Source organism: Budorcas taxicolor, chromosome 5, assembly GCF_023091745.1.
Source record: "Budorcas taxicolor isolate Tak-1 chromosome 5, Takin1.1, whole genome shotgun sequence".
Lineage (NCBI taxonomy): Eukaryota > Metazoa > Chordata > Mammalia > Artiodactyla > Bovidae > Budorcas > Budorcas taxicolor.
In genome coordinates, this window is record NC_068914.1 from 47,427,467 (window position 1) to 47,448,692 (window position 21,226).

General features: G+C 37.8%; 1 protein-coding gene across 1 annotated transcript in view; it reads left to right on the top strand.

Moving 5' to 3' along the window:
- The window catches only part of TRHDE (thyrotropin releasing hormone degrading enzyme), a 457,777-nt gene that overhangs the window by 406,186 nt on the left and 30,365 nt on the right, over window positions 1–21,226 (top strand). Inside the window, exons 13-15 of the mRNA XM_052640844.1 lie at window positions 5,404–5,551; window positions 7,701–7,798; window positions 8,255–8,362. Of these exons, the coding sequence (XP_052496804.1) occupies window positions 5,404–5,551; window positions 7,701–7,798; window positions 8,255–8,362 (354 nt within the window). The remainder of the gene's footprint in view (window positions 1–5,403; window positions 5,552–7,700; window positions 7,799–8,254; window positions 8,363–21,226) is intronic.

Genomic DNA, 21,226 nt, shown 5'->3' on the forward strand with positions numbered 1-21,226 from the left:
AATATGGTATAATTGCTTCATTTATATTTGCCAGCATGCAGTGAATTCAAGTTTTGCTTTTTAGAACTTTGTAATTTTTTTTTCTCAAATATTTTGATCCACAGTTGGTTGAATCCACTGATGCAGAACCTGTAGGTGTGAAGGACCAACTGTAATTTCTTCTTGTCTCTGCAGACAATGGTTTGCCAATGCCTGAACCATATCTTTGTTTTCTCTGGGAACTTATCACAAGGACCCATGGTTGACACAGATACCTCCTCTGTGTAGTTCCCTCTTTATTCTGTGGTGCTCTGTGGACAAGTGGGGTTTTCAGTCTCCACCACAATATCTTTCCACAAAGAGCACATAAAAGTCTTACAATAATGAATAGCAAAGAACAGTAGATAGAATAGTAAGCTTCTTAATTAAGCATTGCGGTAATTGCTTCAAACATCTATGCCCTAAGGGACAGTTATAGTCTCTTCTGCATGTACAGTGAGATATGTAGTAGGCTATTCGTTGTTTTTAAATAAACATTCAATTAATGAAGACTGGAGTATGATGCTCTGAAAAGTCTGAAGGTTGTGCTTTTTACTTTTCATTAAGTTTCAAGCACCCAGAAACCAAAGGCTTTTAAAGAAAAGGTAAAATAGGTTATGTGTACAAGCCACCTATCACAGAAGATTTAAGATTTAACATTCACAGGAATTCAAGTAGTTTTAGATCTTGGGTGAAAACAAAGCCAGCTAAGGTCAGTGCATTTTTACATCAGTTAATATAGTCTGATTTTAATGTCCTTCCTTTATAAAATATCCTCTTCCATGCCTAAAGATATATCCCATTGCAAGCTCCAGTAATGAGAGAAGGAAGAGCAGAAGGTATGTGTGTGTTGGGAGAGACACACGGATGGGAGGAAGAACTGTATAGGTGTATGCAGGCAATCTTTTATCCATTGCTTAAACTTCCCTCATTTTCCTGTCTTCCCAATGGTGTTTTTTAAAAAAAACTATTTATTTTAATTTGAGGATGATTGCTTTACAGTATTGTGGTGGTTTCAGCCATACATCAACATGGATCAGCCATAGGTTACACATGCCCCGCCTCCCCCCGCCCCGAGCCTCCTTCCCACCTCCCACTCTGCCCCACTCCTCTAGGTTGTCGCAGAGCACCAGCTTAGGCTCCCTGTGTTACACAGGAACTCCCCACTAGCTGTTTTACACATGGTAATGTATATGTTTCAATGCTACTCTCTCAATTTGGCCCACTCTCCTTCCACTACTGTGTCCACAAGCCTGTTCTCTATATCTGCTTCTCCATTGTTGCCCTGAAAAGAAGTTCATCAGTACCACCTTTCTAAATTCCATATATATATGCATCAATATACAGTTTTTGTATTTCTTTTTCTGACTTACTTCACTGTGTATAATAGGTTCCAGTTTCATCTACCTGATTAGAATTGACTCAAATGTGTTCCTTTTTATAGCTGAGTAATATTCCATTGTGTATATGTGCCACAACTTCCTTATCCATTCATCTGCTGATGGACATCTAGGTTGCTTCCATGTCTGAGCTATTGTAAAAAGTGCTGCAGTGAACATTGGGGTATATGTATCTTTTTCAATTATGGTTTCCTCAGCGTATATGCCCAGTAGTGGGATTATTGGTTCATATGGTAGATTTATTCCTAGTTTTTTAAGAAATCTCCATACTGTTCTCCATAGTGGCTATATCAGTTTACATTCCTACCAACAATGCAAGAGGGTTCTATTTTCTCCATACCCTCTCTGGTATTTACTTGTTTGTAGATTTTTTTGATGATGGCCATTCTGACTGGTGTGAGGTGATACCTCATTTTAGTTTTGATTTGCATTTCTATAATTATTACTTATGTTGAGCATCTTTTCACATGTTTATCCCATTGTTTTGATTCATAACTAATTTCTTATGCCAAGCCTCACCTCAAGAGTAGAGAAGATAAATATCATCTACAGCTTCTTCCTAAAAGAGGAAAAACCCGTATAGTTATACATGCACTATTCTTTAAAAATTTGTCCCCGCCCCCCCCCCCATTCACATTTTCTAGTAACATTTCCCTGTGATGATGCAAATTTAAGGAAACTGCATTTCAGCATCAGGACCCTAAGTGTGCTTCCTACTGGGCTGATTACTTTGAGCTAATGTAGTGTTCCATTCACTAGGATTCCACACACTTCTCCTATATTGATTGCATTATCAGTAGTACTAATCACACATATCATTACCAGCCAATTACACAAGCACATATCTAAACTAGGTAACTTATTCACCAACATTATCTGTTACAAGTCTTAATTTTGTAATGAAGTTGATTATCCTCTTACCCAATTGAGTATAGCTACATACTTTGATCTAGCAGGCTAAATGCAAGTTTATTGAATTATATAGTAGATAATTACTTACATATGTTTGTAACAACACAAAATGAGGGCAATTTGAGAGTAATCTGTTTCTTATTCTATTTAAAGAATGCATTAGAGAAGGTTAATTGTTTTAAATAAAACAGACCCAAAGATACATTTGGATTATAAAGAAAAAGCAATAAAAGTGTATTTCCTGCACACAAAACAGAATTGGGTATGAGAACTGGTACTTAGGGATGCAGTCATTCAGACCCCCAGGTAGGTTTCTCACATATTCAGCAGAAGAGTTCTGTTCAGGGTCACTCTGAAAGATTCATTTTAGGGAAAAAGGACATGGAGGACTAATGAAGGTGTCTATGGGCTGACCTTGACAGTGAGGAATGCTAATACTCTATAGGCTACAGTTTAGTCACATGACCACAACTAGCTACCAAGGAAATGAGAATTATCCTTTATTCCTGGAAGTGGAACAGGGCATAGATTTTGGTGCACAGTTAGCAATTTTTGCCTTAAGGACTCAAAACATAACTTGCTCTATTTCTTGATTTAATGAATACTTCACTTGCCTTGGTCATTGCTTAAATTTCTCTTAGGCTTGCTTTGGTTTAATTTTATTACACTACGTCAAATGTCCTATAAAACCTACATTCAAGCTCTGACTCTTAGAAGACTTATACATATCAAACAGCTGAATGATGGGGAACATAAAAATGAAAAAGCATTTCTTTTCAAAAATTTTAAGTAAACACATTATGCCCCTGTTGTGGTGATGATTTTTTTAAACAGGCTAAAATATAGGTAAGTGGGTTAGAATAAAAGTGTTAGCTTCCAAACCTAAAAAAGATATCACCTAGTTCAAGCCTCTTATTTCACAGATAAGGAATGTGAGGCTTGGAGAGATGGACGGACCTGATTGTACAGCGAGCACTCAGGCTTTCAGGCTCTTCCTCAGTTTCAGGCTCTTTTTTCTGCACCAAGTCTCTTTTCATAACATTATTTGTCATATTTTTATTTGTAGTCATATTGCTTCCAAAACATAAGTCATTGAAAGATGTCCATCCATTTATAAGGAAGAAATAATATGCAATATATTGTACCTGACAAGAGGTAGTGTGTTTAAATCCATGAGAAAATAGACACAAACACCTTTCTTGATTTTCCAAACTCATCTGAAGGACCCTAATAAATTAGCTACTTACTAAAGGTTCTTTTTAAAAAAATACATAATTTTTTCTTATTTCCTCAATAAAATAATAATGGGTTCGAGATAAATCTTCTTCAACTCTAAAATTATCTAATCCACGGCATGCAGATTTTATAATTTTAGAGAAGGCAAATTTGTGATCACCATGCTAGTTAAGATCTAGGATTAAAAGTTCAGAAAAAACAAATTATGAAATACGAAATACTGGAAGCTGTGTTATTTTTAAGGAAGAAAACCACATCATTACTTTTACAACCCCTGTAGGCAAAATTTGACTGTTTTATTATGCTACATTAGCAAAAATATGAAGTTTTGTTTCTTATTTAATTACTATTGCCTTAGCCTAATTTCATGCTATTTTTGTAAGGATGTATAAAATAGAAAGTGTACAAGAAAAGTGGCACAAACCTAGGTGGAGTCTAAGGCATACAAACTTCAGGGAATTTTATGGAAATGTGGAAATTCGGGGTTATTTTCACTATTCTTATTTATGTCAGGTGTTAGCTATGGTTGATCTTATACCAAGAGTGAATCAAAATCATTAGAGTGATGATGTATGTTCATTTATTAAATCCAAAGAAAACTGAAGCAGAATCTTCAGAGTTGGTTTTTATTATGAACATTATAAACACAGCTGCAAGTTAATTTTTGTGCACAGAGTAGTTTTTGCTTATCACATTAGTAAAGACTAAATAATCTGGCAAACTTGCTGGAAATGAAGATGAGAAGACTTTGCTCCCTCCCTGTCCACCTTCTACCAAACATAAATAAAAAAATCCATCTAATTTTGTGATGCCATAAAAAATAATGGTGTGAAATGTAAGTAAAGAAGAGAACCAGGCTTTGCTTGCCTTCATATTTACCTGTCCCCTGTGTTCGGAATCTATATTCAGTTGATTATTAATGTAAAAAATCAGCAAATGCATGGTGTCACCCTGTGTATGCATCAGGGACTTTAAGGCTAAGACCATCTTTTAATGTATTCCATACTGTTTTTCATATTGCTTTGATTTGTGAGGATTTTCTATGCAGTCCACTGTAGTGTAGGGATATTCACTTCTTTTGGATCCCTCTTTGAATATACCCTCTTTAAAAGTGGGCTGCTTGTGATCAGACAGTTTTTAAAAGCTACTGTTTCATATTTTCCAAAGAATCTGACATTGGTCCCCATGGTGACATAGCACCTATTGAAAATAATAAAGAGGAAGAGTCTATTTTTAAACATGTTTTTGTAATTTAAACTTTAAATCTAACTCTGCTCTTCTTCATAGGTGCTATATTGATAGAATTGTTTTTAATAGGAAGTTTTGAAAAATGTTTGTACGGTAATGTAACAAATACAGTCAAAACTGGAAGTTGCTGTTTTAATTTGATTATCCTTTTGGGGACAACCTGGATTAAATGTCATTATACAGAAGTACATGAAAAGTAAAACAAATGCATTGAGAACCCAGAATTTCATTTCAGTAATCAATTATTTTCAACGACTCATGACCTCTGAATGGTTTCCATGAAGAAAATACCTAGAGTTGATTTTATTCAAGTCCTACCATTCTTTCCTTTTTAAAAACATGCATGCTGATATTTTTGTGTTCATGCAAATTTTTTACTCACTAACTCTGTATATATTAAGGGGCATTGGGATCCTAAGTAGGACTATATTTAAAAAGTGAGTAATTTTATTCTTATAGTTCTGAGTATGGCTTCTTTATACTGTGATGAATCTTGCTTTCTGCCTTTTATTTGCATACATAAAATCTTCATTTTTGCCTCATCATGTATCTTTTCTGCATATAATTAACATTTAATTTTTTTGTGCAGAGCTGGGTATTTGCCTCAGAATATTCCCCTGGAGATTATCAGATACCTGTCTGAGGAAAAGGATTTTCTTCCTTGGCATGCTGCCAGCAGAGCTCTTTATCCTCTAGACAAATTACTGGACCGCATGGAGAAATACAACGTCTTCAATGTAAAAAGATATATTTTCTTCTTTCTTCTTTTCAGAAGATAAACTGTTTTCTCATTATCTACTATGTTCAACTTGATCCCAAGTTATTTTAGTTTCTTCTAATTTGTGTTATCATTTTTGTTCTGATTTTCTACATGACACTAATGGCAAATTCTGAAGAAAGAAATGTAATACAAGCTACTTTTTTTTTTTTTTTTTCTGGCCTAAAAGTGTCAGTTAAGCTTAAATGCCTCAGAATTTAAGAATAAATATACATAACAAATCCTTAAAGTTCAAACTTACTTCCCTAGAGTTAAAGGGTTCTGTGTTCACAAAGGACTTAACCTGGGAGAGGGATGCAAAAATCTTCACAGAATAAAGACAGTTTCAGTAAAGATTCTTAGTCATTATTTTTATCCAAAGGGGCATAGTAAATTCAATTCACTTCTTTAATTAACAAGGTTAAGATCGACATTGAGGCAAAAGCCCATTCATAATTGGGTCCAAGGAGATATAGGAGAGCAAACAACAGCTAATCCAAATAGACCTGAAGACATGGCAAACATTCCAATATGTTACTTGACCAGATTTCCTAAGCCTAAGGGCTGGAAATGGGGAAGGCAATGGCACCCCACTCCAGTACTCTTGCCTGGAAAATCACATGGACGGAGGAGCCTGGTGGGCTACAGTCCATGGGGTCGCTAAGAGTCAGACACGACTGAGCGACTTCACTTTCACTTTTCACTTTCATGCATTGGAGAAGGAAATGGCAACCCACTCCAGTGTTCTTGCCTGGAGAATCCCAGGGACGGGGGAGCCTGGTGGGCTGCCTTCTATGGGGTCACACAGAGTCGGACACAACTGAAGCGACTTAGCAGCAGCAGCAAGGGCTGGAAAACCAAACCTGCACAGCTGACACCATCTAATCTAATGTAATAATCATTTTGAATAGCATTAGGGTTAAGTACTGCTAATGAGCTTTTGATTCCAAAATTTCTTATCACCAGTGAAGTTTTGCATGCGAGAATGTATCTCTGTAACTCCTATCACCATTGAGCATTATTTATTTTCCTTTTACTTATTTGAAGACTCTGCTCTGTGTCTTATAAAATTTTCCTAATTTATAACATACTGGCTCTGCTAATTAACCTATGAATTTGAAATGACTCGAGGCAAGATGGTTCTGACATGAAAGCTGTTTATTAGAGTCATCTAAATAGTGTGGTGTCCATAAGAGTTGCTTTTTTAAATCTTATCCTAAGCCTGCATGAAAGCACCTTGGCTTTAACAGTTTTTTTAATGAGGATAGTCTTGGCTTGACTGTTCATTGTCATCAGCAGCAGACGTGCATACAAGTGTCAGTACAGTTATGGAGTCTATCATTTTTATCTGCTGGAGAAAGGCTTATTACCCTTCTCTTTTCTCCTTAACACAGAGACACTGTAATATTAAACTTATGTAAAACAAATTTACATTCTTGTGTATATTTGTACTTTAGAATAGTATATCATGTCAGACACTTCATTTCCAGTAAAAGTTAAGAATTGTTTTACTGTAGTTTCAGTGTTTTCCTTCCTTTGTCAAAATTCAAGGACCACATTAAAATGAGGAAAACATATCTTACATTACTATTAATATTTAATTATATTGTTAGATGAATGGATTTTGACTTTGAAATATTAATAGAACATCATTTTACTAAAGAGTGAATCTCTTTTTTGTGTCAGGTTCAACAAGGCTAGGCTTATCTAATAGTTTTGCATTAAATAGGGTCTATTTACATAAAATGATAAAGATTAGGTACTCATTTTCATAAACTATATCTACATACATATGTAACTATGTATACATGGATTCATTATCAATATTCCTTAGTTTCTTTTTCGCTACAAAAATTGTCATCTCAAATATTTAATAGTGAAAACTGCTTAATTTGTCAATAGGCAGTAAAGAGTAGACTTCCACCATTGCAACTGTATTTTATATTTATTTTCTATGTTTGAAATACTAAGTCAAATGAAATTATAATAAAGCTTTACCATACCCATTATTTTACGGACATTCAAAGTAGGTTCATTTGGAAAATATTTTAAGTTACATATAATTTCAGTTGTCAGAGCGAAGTGATTTGAAAGTAACATCATCTTTATTTCTCCTACTCTTCATTTAGGAATATATTTTAAAGCAAGTTGCAACGACGTACATCAAGCTTGGTTGGCCAAAAAACAATTTTAATGGATCTCTTGTCCAAGCGTCCTACCAACATGAGTACGGTTTTATTTTCTTATTTGCTTCCCCCCAGAACCACACAGTGACACGCTGCTAGAAGCACTGTGGCTGTAGCAGCCTGAGGCGACCTTTCATCCTGCATCTTTCATTTCCCTTTCCCGGAAGGACTGCTGGTGGACAGCACGATTTCCACCACCTGGTACTGAGAACAAAGGCTTTTCTTGGCCGTGTTTTAATTTAAAATCTGCCTCTACTGGTAAAGTTGAGATCTGAACCTAGACCCCTCACTACTAGAGAACTGTTTCCAGAGAAGACGTTTTTATGCACAACTCCCACCCTGCTCAATTATCTCTTACTCAGCAAATGGAATCCCCGTGTCTGAAAATTATTTTGTGCCAATTATTTACCTATGTACTGTAATGTAGTGTAATCAGTTACCCTTTCTCTCCAGATATTAACACTCTTGGTTTTCCTTTTCCTTTCGATGATACCTAGAGAACTACGTAGAGAAGTTATAATGCTGGCATGTAGTTTTGGCAACAAGCACTGTCACCAACAAGCATCAACACTTATTTCAGATTGGATTTCCAGCAACAGGAACAGGTAAGCTGAAGCAAATCCTATTCTTCTGATATGATATGTACTACTTTCAGATTCTGAGTGGATGCATTACATTCATTAACTGGAGAAAAACAAGACAAGATAAAAACACTGCAGAACTTTGTTTCAGGTTCACAGATTACCAAGCAGCCACACGGAAGCCACAGTGTACATCTCTCTGGAATATTCTATCTAGTTTTAAACTACCTTAAGACAGGCCCTTATTCTTCATATATAGAGTGCCACCTTATTTTGAATCTTGATAGCTTTGCTGTCCCATGAAAACAAAATAATTGAATTTAGGTCAAACTCTCAAGTTCCTTAGAAAGGTTGTGGTATTTATTTATAAAACAACTGTGAGCATTTGATATAAATAAAGCAGCATAGCAAATGTTAATTGTAAAACCTAAAGACAAAAATGTTATGAAAAACCTTTAGTCTTTCAGTGACCTTTGATAGAAACCTTAAACTTGTGTCTTATCTTGGAATTTCACAGTACAGTATTTTCATATATTATATGAGGTTAAAAATATTTGATAGAGTTATTTTCGACTTAAATATTATACTAAATGTCATTTAATGTTAATGAAAAAATATGAAGCATAAACAAAATCAAAGATCAGTGATTTTCATACTATAGTTTTAAAAAATATTTTAGGTGTATTTGAATTTCCAAACATCATTATGTTCCATTTCTTTTTACACTCTGGGAAATTTTTAATCACACTTCTCCAGTCTTTGCCACCTTGTTCAGGAGAGTCTGATCAGAAGGGTGAGGATTTAAGGAAAAATTAGTTCAGAAGATTCTATTTTACATGTTTCAGGGGGCTTGTTCCTGGTGTCAGTGGCTGAGACAGCCCCGTGGGCAACAGAAGGAGACTTGTAGAAGAACATTGAGAACCACAGAGAGCATAATTTGTTTATGGAACAAAATGGTATTTGTCTTGCTGAGAGTTGTTTAGGTTTAAACTTATATCTGACTCCAGATCAAAATGTAGCTTTCCTGCTTTAAAAGTTTGTGAGGGAAATCTTTCACTGCATTACTTAGTAATTAGTCATAATCTCTCACTTTCTCTAGAGTTTTCCTCTTTTCTTTTTAAGTCAATCCTTGTTGGCCATACACTGAGCTAAGAAGGAAAATATTTTATTACTATCATCTCTCAATGGAGCCATCATATACTAGAAGACAGTGATTAAATTCCTCATCACTCTTCTCTAGAACTATACATCTTCATTTTTTAAAACTTATCCTTTTTGCTAAGCCCTCTAAAACCTTTTATGCAACACTGATGAAGCTCAGTCGTGTCCGACTCTTTGTGACCCCATGGACTGTAACCTACAAGGCTCCTCCGTCCATGGAATTTTCCAGGCAAGAGTACTGGAGTGGGTTGCCATTTCCTTCTCCAGGAGATCTTCCCGACCCGGGGATTGAATCCGGGTCTCCTGCATTGTAGGCAGATGCTTTACAGTCTGAACCACCAGGAAACCTTTTATATTAGTCTTAAAATGTTATTTAAAAACTTTTCCTGTTTGTTTTTTTTTTACCCCCCCCCCCTCAACACTATCACATGTAATTGGGCTATGAAAACGTAAACATTTATCCAAAATCAATACATCCAAAATGTGACCAAGATATTTAATCATATATACATTCAAGGAAAAAAGTGAAATATACTCTTTGACAATTGTGGTCTCAACTTTTGTTTTTTTGTTTTATTCTTCAATTGTTTTATTTGGCAATTTGACTTAAATGTGCTAAACTGCTTCAGTCATGTCATGAACTACAGCCCACCAGGCTCCACTGTCCAAGTCTTCGCAGGCAAGAATACTGCAGTAAGTTGCCATTTCCTCCTCCAGAGGATTTTCCTGACTGAGGAATCAAAGGGATGTCTGTCACTTCTCCTGCATTGGCAGGCAGGTTCTTTACTACTAGCTCCACCTGAAAAGCCCCTTATTTGGCTATAGACAGGAGAAGGCAATGGCACCCCACTCCAGTACTCTTGCCTGGAAAATCCCATGGATGGAGGAGCCTGGTAGGCTGCAGTCCATGGGGTTGCGAAGAGCTGGGCACAACCGAGCGACTTCACTTTCACTTTTCACTTTCATGCACTGGGGAAGGAAATGGCAACCCACTCCAGTGTTCTTGCCTGGAGAATCCCAGGGACAGGGGAGCCTGGTGGGCTGCCATCTATGGGGTCACACAGAGTTGGACACGACTGAAGTGACCTAGCAGCAGCAGCAGGAGGTGCTTTTTCTCAGAACTGATAGCTCTGTTTGAACCCTTTCATGAATTTGCTCATACTTACCTACATTCTTACTATTTTATTAGAACTGAACTTATACCACTGTATTACCATAATTTCTCTAAGGAGTATTCAAGCCTGATATCATTTTCTACATTTAAAAATATAACTATCGGGAAAATTCTATCTTTAAAATAATTCATTTATTTAATGAAATTTAATTGAGCAATTCTCAGTAGCAGCTTTCACTTTCATGCATTGGAGAAGGAAATGGCAACCCACTCCAGTGTTCTTGCCTGGAGAATCCAAGGGATGGGGGAGCCTGGTGGGCTGCCGTCTCTGGGGTTGCACAGAGTCAGATACGACTGAAGTGACTTAGCAGCAGCAGCAGCAGTAGCAGCTGGTAAACAAAAAGAGAAGACGTGAAGCTCAAAATTCATAGGAGATACAGCTCTGTGAACAAATAGTGGTGGGAGACCCTGTGTACTGCCTTATGAAGAGTGAGTGGGACTTAGTTAGAGGACCAGGCGCATGAGGCAGGGCTGGGTGTATATGAGAATGTTATGGGGTGGTAGGGGTCCCAAACAAAAGGGAGGCGCGTGGGTTGATGTTTAATTTTAAAAAGTACAGCAGTTTTTGACTTGTGAGTTTGAACCCTCTGTCACTTCCATAGTTCAGTTCAGTCACTCAGTCGTGTCAGACTCTTTGCAACCCCATGAATCACAGCATGCCAGGCCTCCCTGTCCATCACCAACTCCCGAAGTTCACTCAGACTCACGTCCATCGAGTCAGTGATGCCATCCAGCCATCTTATCCTCTGTCCCCTTCTCCTCCTGCCTCCAATCCGTCACAGCGTCAGGGTCTTTTCCAATGAGTCAACTCTTCGCATGAGGTTGCCCAAGTACTGGAGTTTCAGCTTTAGCACCATTCCTTCCAAAGAAATCCCAGGGTTGATCTTTTTCAGAATGGACTGGTTGGATCTCCTTGCAGTCCAAGGGACTCTCAAGAGTCTTCTCCAACACCACAGTTCAAAAGCATCAATTCTTCGGCGCTCTTCCTTCTTCATAGTCAACTCTCACATCCATACGTGACTACTGGAAAAACTATAGCCTTGACTAGATGGACCTTAGTCGGCAAGGAAATGTCTCTGCTTTTGAATATACTATCTAGGTTGGTCATAACTTTCCTTCCAAGGAGTAAGCATCTTTTAATTTCATGGCTGCAATCACCATCTGCAGTAATTTTGGAGCCCAGAAAAATAAAGTCTGACACTGTTTCCACTGTTTCCCCATCTATTTCCCATGAAGTGAAGGGACTGGATGCCATGATCTTCGTTTTCTGAATGTTGAGCTTTAGGCCAACTTTTTCCCTCTCCACTTTCACTTTCATCAAGAGGCTTTTTAGTTCCTCTTCACTTTCTGCCATAAGGGTGATGTCATCTGCATATCTGAGGTTACTGATATTTCTCCCAGCAATCTTAATTCCAGCTTGTGTTTCTTCCAGTCCAGTGTTTCTCATGATGTACTCTGCATATAAGTTAAATAAGCACAGTGACAATATACAGCCTTGACGTACTCCTTTTCCTATTTGGAACCAGTCTGTTGTTCCATGTCCAGTTCTAGCTGTTGCTTCCTGACCTGCATACAGATTTCTCAAGAGGCAGGTTAGGTGGTCTGGTATTCCCATCTCTTTCAGAATTTTCCACAGTTTATTGTGATCCACACAGTCAAAGGCTTTGGCATAGTCAATAAAGCAGAAATCGATGTTTTTCTGGAACTCTCTTGCTTTTTCCATGATCCAGCGGATATTGGCAATTTGATCTCTGGTTCCTCTGCCTTTTCTAAAACCAGCTTGAACATCAGGGAGTTCACGGTTCACATATTGCTGAAGCCTGGCTTGGAGAATTTTGAGCATTATTTTACTAGCATGTGAGATGAGTGCAATTGTGTGGTAGTTTGAGCATTCTTTGGCATTGCCTTTCTTTGGGATTGGAATGAAAACTGACCTTTTCCAGTCCTGTGGCCACTGCTGAGTTTTCCAAATTTGATGGCATATTGAGTGCAGCACTTTCACAGCATCATCTTTCAGGATTTGAAATAGCTCAACTGGAATTCCATCATCTCCACTAGCTTTGTTCGTAGCGATGCTTTCCAAGGCCCACTTGACTTCACATTCCAGGATGTCTGGTTCTAGATTCGTGATCACACCATCATGATTATCTGGGTCGTGAAGATCTTTTTTGTACAGTTCTTCTGTGTATTCTTGCCACCTCTTCTTAATATCTTCTGCTTCTGTTAGATCCATACCATCTGTCCTTTATCAAGCCCATCTTTGCATGAAATGTTCCCTTGGTATCTCTAATTTTCTTGAAGAGATCTCTAGTCTTTCCCATTCTGTTCTTTTCCTCTATTTCTTTGCATTGATCACTGAAGAAGGCTTTCTTATCTCTTCTTGCTATTCTCTGGTACTCTGCGTTCAGATGCTTGTATCTTTCCTTTTCTCCTTTGCTTTTTACCTCTTTTCTTTTCACAGCTATTTGTAAGGCCTCCCCAGACAGCCATTTTGCTTTTTTACATTTCTTTTCCATGGGGATGGTCTTGATCCCTGTTTCCTGTACAATGTCATGAACCTCATTCCATAGTTCATCAGGCACTCTTATCTATCTGATCTAGGCCCTTAAATCTATTTCTCACTTCCACTGTATAATCATAAGGGATTTGATTTAGGTCATACCTGAATGGTCTAGCAGTTTTCCCTACTTTCTTCTATTTAAGTCTGAATTTGGTAATAAGGAGTTCATGATCTGAGCCACAGTCAGCTCCTGGTCTCATTTTTGTTGACTGTATAGAGCTTGTCCATCTTTGGCTGCAAAGAATATAATCAATCTGATTTCAGTGTTGCCCATCTGGTGATGTCCATGTGTAGAGTGTTCTCCTGTGTTGTTGGGAAAGTTGTTTGCTATGACCAGTGCATTTTCTTGGCAAAACTCTATTAGCCTTTGCCCTGCTTCATTCTGCATTCCAGGGCCAAATTTGCCTGTTACTCCAGGTGTTTCTTGACTTCCTACTTTTGCATTCCAGTCACCTATAATGAAAAGGACATCTTTTTATCAACCCCTTATAAATGAAAGTGTCAGCTCATTTCAGTTCTTATAACTATTCGGCTTATTTGTGGTACAATAGTTAAATGGGGCCTAATTCTTTAAGTTTCTTTTGTTATTTCCTTCATTGTTTTTACATGGTCGTGTTTTGCTTCTTTTTGTGACTGGGCAAGTAAACCTGCTCAGTGAAACTAACTCTGTGTTTACTAAGAAATACTCAAGCAACCAGCCAAATGACATGCCCAGGCATACACAAGTGACCTCCTGCAAGAAGTGTACATGACACTCACGGGGCTGGCCTTGTGTGAGATCAGAGGTTTCATCTGTAGTTTTGAAGTGACAGCTCAGTAATAAAACAATAATGTACCCTGTAATTGGTGCTGAGTTTAACTTTCCTAAATTGAGTCAGTTAAGGGGAAGGTTAGGTTTCTTTTTAAATGTGCCTGAAGTAATAGACCAGTTTTGTTTGCTTGTTTTTGTTTAATTGGAACCTTAAAAATCATCTTAAAAGACTCTCTAAAGGTAATGTTAACGTGAAAGTGTTAGTCGCTCCATCATGTCTGACTCTTTGCGACCCCATGGACTGTTGCCCGCCAGGCTCCTCTGTCCATGGGATTTCCCAGGCAAGGATACTGGGGTGGGTTGTCAGTTAATTCTCCAGGGCATCTTTCCGACCCAGGGAATGAACCCAGATCTCCTGCATTGCAGGCAGATTCTTTACTGTCTGATCCACAAGGTAACATCATAACATACTAAAAAATTTTGGTCAGTGAGATGCTATATATTTGTGCTAATAAATCTAAAGGACAAGGAGTCCTGGAAGAAGCAGCAGTTCCAAAGATCTGTGCTGCTTGTTACTATACAGCCTGGTCCTGATACACTGGGGAGACAGGTCAAATCAGTGGCATTGGAAAATAGAATGGAAAGTTGGTGCAAGGATGGCTAACGGATCCAAAAAGTGCAACGAAAGGCTAGAGGTGGTAGCAGCAGTGAAAAAAATTCAAGAATTACAGTGAATGAGTCAACATTCTGATCTCTTAAAATATTCAAATGCTACAGTGTGCTGAATTGTAATGGTGATGTCATGCATATAGACAGACTAAGCTGTGTTCAGGTCTTGTTAGGCTGTGGTTTGGAGACTAAGTTCAGCAGAATGCCACATTTCAGAAAAGAGACAAACCAGTAAGCATTTGGGAGAGAACAATACAAATGATAAAAGAGATTGTGAAAACACCAGCTATGAGAGGAGGGCACGAGAACTGAGAATTTCACTCTGAAAAAAAGACACACAAAAGATGATAGCTTTTTTGTATGAATGAAAAGCATAATAAAAAGGACAGAAATTGGTTTCTTTCACTGCTGGGCAGAAATAAATAAGAAATGATTGGCGTGAACTTCACTGAGTAAAATAGAAGGGATATATTTTTTACTCTAAATGAATTATTATCTGAAAACCTCTGTATTAAAACACTTTTGAGATTGTACAGTTAACTACACAGGGATCTCAATGTATCATTGTGGGATTTTCTTTGAATAAACATGTAACCTGAAATTAAATGTGTCCATGATAACACAGCCTCTTAATTTTGTGTTAATGTCTTTCTCAAATAATATTAAAAGATACATTTTTTTCTTTTAAAAAAATTTTTGCAGTAGAGTTGATTTACAATGTCATGTTAGTTTCAGGTGTACAGCCAAGTGAATCAGGGTAGTTCAGTTCAGTCGCTCAGTCGTGTCCAACTCTTTGCGACCCCATGGACTGCAGTACAACAGGAGTCCTGGAGTTGGTGATGCCATGCAACCATCTCATCCTCTGTTGTCCCTTTCTCCTCCTGCCTTCAGTCTTTCCCAGCATCAGGGTCTTAGTGAGTCAGTTCTTCCCATCAGGTGGCCAAAGTATTGGAGTTTCAGCTTCAGCATCAGTCCTTCCGATGGACACCCAGGACTGATCTCCTTTAGGATGGACTGGTTGGATCTCCTTGCAGTCCAAGGCACTCTCAAAAGTCTTCTCCAACACCACATACATCTGCATATATCCACTCTTTTAGATTCTATTCCCATATAGGTCTATAGAGTACTGAGTAGAATTCCATGTGCTAATTAGTAGGTCCTTATTAGTTATTCATTTTATGTATACCAGTATATATATATATGAATCTCGATATTCCAATAAAGCTTTAAGCCAAGACAGGGTAAAGATTTTAAGTGGTTAATTTTTTAAAAGTAATCAGTAGTGATATCCATTCCTTAGCATAAACTGATAACTGGTATCAATACTCTGGGCTTCCCTGGTGGCTCAGTGGTAAAGAATTCACCTGCAATGAAGATGCAGGTTCAATCCCTGGGTTGGGGAGGTCCCCTGAAAAAGGAAATGGCAACCCACTCCAGTACTTTTGCTTGGGAAATCCCATGGACAGAGGAGCCTGGTGGGTTCTTGGGGTTGCAAAGTGTCGGACATGACTTAGAGACTAAACGATAACAACAAATCAATAATCTACTTAAAAAATACCCTAAAAGAGCAGAAGACCTTGTACATTGTGGGAAAGTAAAACTACTTACTGAATTAAAATTTACTGTGAATTCATTTGAAATTTAAAAAAATAAGGTCATTTTATAACAAAAATTGTAAGTAGAGGGGCCTCTGTGGAGCTTTGCAGCATACATAATACATAAGCTTAATATTGTTGTCCTTACTGATGATAATAATAATGAAAATTATATCTACTTTACTGAGTATTTATTATATTCCAGGCATTGATCTAAGGGTTTTTGGTATATGATTTCTTATTTTTTATTTTCCTTTTACAAAGCTAAATCTAAAACTTACAAAGGTTAAATGTAACTTGCCAAGATTATACAGCAATAGATGGGGTTGGGGGAGAGATCTGGGCTTCCATCCAAAGCCTATCTTCTACCCTAAAGCCTAGAATTCTGTGGTGGTATATCAAATTTCCATATATCAGTAACAGATATTTGTTCAAAATTGACAAAAAAAAAAAAAACAAAGAAAAACAAAAAAGGATACCCAAGAAAGCCAGTGTTTTCTGTGCACAAGAGTCACTGGGGAGACTAGTTAAACAGTTTATATGACCCCTCAGAGCTCTGATTCATGGGTGAGATGGGGCCCAAGCATGTGACTTGCTAATAATTTGATAATTTTCCAGATGATGCCGAGGCTGCTTATCTGTGTCCCACACTTTGGGAACCACTGGTATTAGGATTGGTTATGGTCTTCAGAGTCAGAGACACTGTGATCAAACTGTAGCCATTTGACTAAGTAAACTTAGGAAAATCACTTGGTTACATCATCTGAAAAGTGGCCAGACTACTAACAACCAAGTAGTGAGGATTATATAAAAGAATGCCTATATAGGACCTGACCCTTGTAAGAAGCTGTACAACATTCAGCATCTCTGAAGTTGGCTTCTACTTGTTTTGCCCATGCCTGTGTAATGGGTGTTGTGAATTTGAGATGGAGAAAGTAGGAACAGTGTGGAATAGAACAGGATAAGACATTTATAGAAAGCCTTCAGTGTTAGACTTAACTTCCTATAAATTTTGAGGATATAAGGATGTGACTTGTAACATAAAACGTAAAACAAAACATTGCCGTAGAGGTTCTAAATCAAGAGCAGGGGGCCCTTTGCCCCTCTCCCCACTGCCTGTCTTGGCCTCTGGGTAAATGTTAGTTTCCTCCCTCCCCTTAATCAGGTGCTGTTTTGGTACTTGCCCCTCCCTCAGTCATAGCTGTTGTTTAGTCTCATAGTGTAAAGGGCTCCAGTTAAGCGCCTTTCCTTTTGTCTGCTCTTCAATTCAGTTCAGTTCAGCCACTCAGTCATGTCGGATTCTTTGCGACCCCGTGAATTGCGGCATGCCAGGCCTCCCTGTCCATCACCAACTCCCGGAATTCACTCAGACTTACGTCTATCGAGTCAGTGATGCCATCCAGCCATCTCATCCTCTGTCGTCCCTTTCTCTTCCTGCCCCCAATCCCTCCCAGCATCAGAGTCTTTTCCAATGAGTCAACTCTTCGCGTGAGGTAGCCAAAGTACTGGAGTTTCAGCTTCAGCATCATTCCCTCCACTGATCTCTTTCAGAATGGACTGGTTGGATCTCCTTGCAGTCCAAGGGACTCTCTTAGCCCATCAATAATTGTTGAACTTGTGTGAGAGCATAGAAGTGGCAGGACAAAGGGCTCTTTCCATTATGGTTCAGAAACCTCAGAACCTCAGAAACCTGTTTTCTTCCCTGAAAACATAGATCCTAAGTTACTGGCCGTGTTTTCAAGTTATTATGGTCCTATTTCCTCTGCTCTTTGCACTCTTTTTTGTGTTCTTTCCACTACTCTTTGGCTTGCTGTAAGTTTTCCTACCAGTCCTGCCATTCTAGTGGCCAGTTACCAGCGTAGTCCTGTTGCAAACTAGTGAACACAGCCAGAGTCTGTATGGAGTCGTGGGAGAGGCAGGGTTCCCCAAACCTCCAGTGAGTGGGGGTGAAGAATCAGGTTTGCTCCTAATTTGTCAGTAGGCAGCTGTGGGTTCAGACAAGTCTGTCAATGTCTCCAAATTTTCAACCTTGTTTCTACAGTGAGGGCATTGTGTCTAAATCTCTAGTGCTTCTCTCAACTCCAACAGTCCAAAATTTCACACTCACTCTGCTTGAACATAAATCATAGTTTCCTCACAACATGTCCAGTTTGGGTTCTCTTTTGATTGCATAGTTAAAAGGAGCATATATTCATTTATTGATGTATTTAACAAGCATGTATCAGGCACTGTGCTAGACACTTTGAAGGAAGCATCCCTTCATTCAAGAAGTGCCAGCCCCTATTACCTGACTGGCATTGAGAATACATGATCTGCACCCCTATCTGCACTAAAGATGAATGCAGGGGCAAGGAGGGGAGTGTAGGAAGGAGGCAGAAGTTCTTCAAAATAATCACACAAAGCTAAAAATGAAACTTAGGTGTGTGATGCCCTGAGAAAATTTGACCAGTCCTGTGGAAATGTGACCAGAGCAGGGAGAGCAGGGAGAACTTCCAGCCCTGATCACTGGGGCTGGAGGTGAAGAGACAGGGCATATGTGAACATGAATGAGGAAGGAAAGTGACAGGAGTTAATGAATGTTTGGATAGAAAAAATAAGAGAAAGGAAGGCAATGATGACAACTGATGAAAATAATCCCTTGGGCTCAAACATTTATGTATATGAACTGCCTAAAATGTCAGTTTAAGTCTATATCCAAAACTCTCCATCATACATTTAAATGATTGTAAAACCAGCATATTGTAAAAATAGACATTTTTTCCCCAATAAAATTCTTTTCAGGCTTTTAAATGTCTCCAGTGGATCTGAGACACCATAGCTATTTTATACTCATCATTAAGCATTTAAAAATATGATTACTTGTTTACTAAACACTAATTTCCTATTATTCTTCTATTCTCCTTCAAGTTGTGTTCTAGCATACTATATTTCTGCTTGAAAATCTCTTTTGGATCACCCTACCATGTTTCTCTGCAATAAAAAGTAGAAAATGCACACAGACATACACACACATAAATTTTTTCATTTCATAATGAAATCCTGTTACATATTTTTTTCTAAATTGAGTTTTGATTACAATTGTTTCTTATATATACTTGATCAACATAAATACTTTGCAAATTTTGGTAAATAATTTCTAAGTGAGGAAATAAAAATTGTTAAATATAAAAATAAAAATTGAAATTGGCCTTTTCCCCCCAATTAGTTTATATGTTCACAGATAAATAATACTCACTGCTGGAATGAGACAAACTTCACCATAAATTCTAGTCATATATTTATGTTAAAGTGCTAAAAACCTTATACATGAAAATAAGTGGGAATATAAATTGTTTTGTTATAGGAATGTAACACAGTTCTTCAAAAGCTTTCCAAATTTTGTTCCGAAAATGACATAGTAATCTATCACTAAAATTTAATTATCACCTGACAGCTTGATTAGTCCGTTCATTTTATGGAAACAGGTTTTGAAAAATGTAAACTTCACTTTCTAGATATCAACCCCAATATGTAGAATTTTCTCTTTATTTGGTACTGTAATAAAATGCATCCTTAGAAGACACAAGATGAGTGAACGAGAAATATGCCTCTCTTCTGGAAAGTGAGAGAAAGTGGGAGAAGGGTTTTTAGGAGAAGAGAAATATCCATTTAAGAGTTTAAAATGCAGAAATGGATTGCCATGTGTGTGTTAGTCACTCAGTCATGTCCAACTCTTTGCAGTTCCACGGACTGTAGCCCACCAGGCTCCCCTGTCCATGGGATTCTCCAGGCAAGAATACTGGAGTGGGTTGCCATTCCCTTCTCCAGGAGATCTTCCCAACCCAGGGTTCGAACCCGGGTCTCCTGCATGGCAGGAAGATTCTTTATCATCTGAGCCCCCAGGGAAGCCCAGGGAATTATCCTTAGGTACTCCTTGAAAAGTCTTCCTTTTTGTCTAGAGTTATGAACATATCATTTTGAGGACCTGCACTAAGATGTAGGTAGAAATGGAATGGATGAGGAGTAGATGAAGTTGTCTAGGGAGAGAATTTAAGAAGGGAGTTCAAGGCCGAGAATTAGGAAATCACAGCATGGAGTAGCTGGGTATAATTCACACATGTGTTGAGGCCCCTGAGGATGAATATTTACAGTGTATTCTAAAAATTGTTTTATTTCCTCTGCCAGTTTTTGTGTATTTTTCACTTACTATTAATCCTTTCTGCTGTAAATGTTTAAAGTTGTGTCTATTTAAACAGTGGTAAAGAATCCTCCTTTTTACCCATGGCAGATTCATGTCAATGTATGGCAAAACCAATACAGTATTGTAAAGTTAAAAAAAAAAAAAAAAAGAATCCTCCTGCTAATGCAGGAGACACAAGAGACTCAGATTTGATCCCAGTGTCAGGAAGATCCCCTGAGGTAAGAAATGGCAACCTACTCCAGTATTCTTGCTGTAAAATTCCACAGACAGAGGAGCCTGGCAGGTTACAGTCCATGGGGTTGCAAAGAGTTGGACATGACTGACTGTACAGACATGCATATATACCTGTAAATATAGATATGTAAAAATGGTATATAATCTAAGAGCTATATACTTTTTCTTGTAGATGTCCCCAAGGGACCTTATATAATTTTTAGTTTTACTTTAACTCATTTCCATCAAAAATGCAACTAATTGCCTCTACCTTGCATTATAAAATAGGCATTTTATATCTAAAATAATTTTTTAAATACTTTTATGATTGTCTCATGTTTCAAATATTTGACTCACAGAATTCTCTTTCAGTGTTAGCCAATCAATACTGCTTTTACAAGTAGTGTATTTCTTTACCTCCTAACCAATATCTGGCATAAAATCTGTTTTTTGGAGGGGTTAAAATATCAGAAGTTATTTCGTTTTTAATTTCTAAGAATTTAGGAAGTATGCTACAAAAGGTAGTTATAGTCCCAGTGTATTTATTATATTAAGAAATTTCAAACTGATTGACCCGTATTTTCA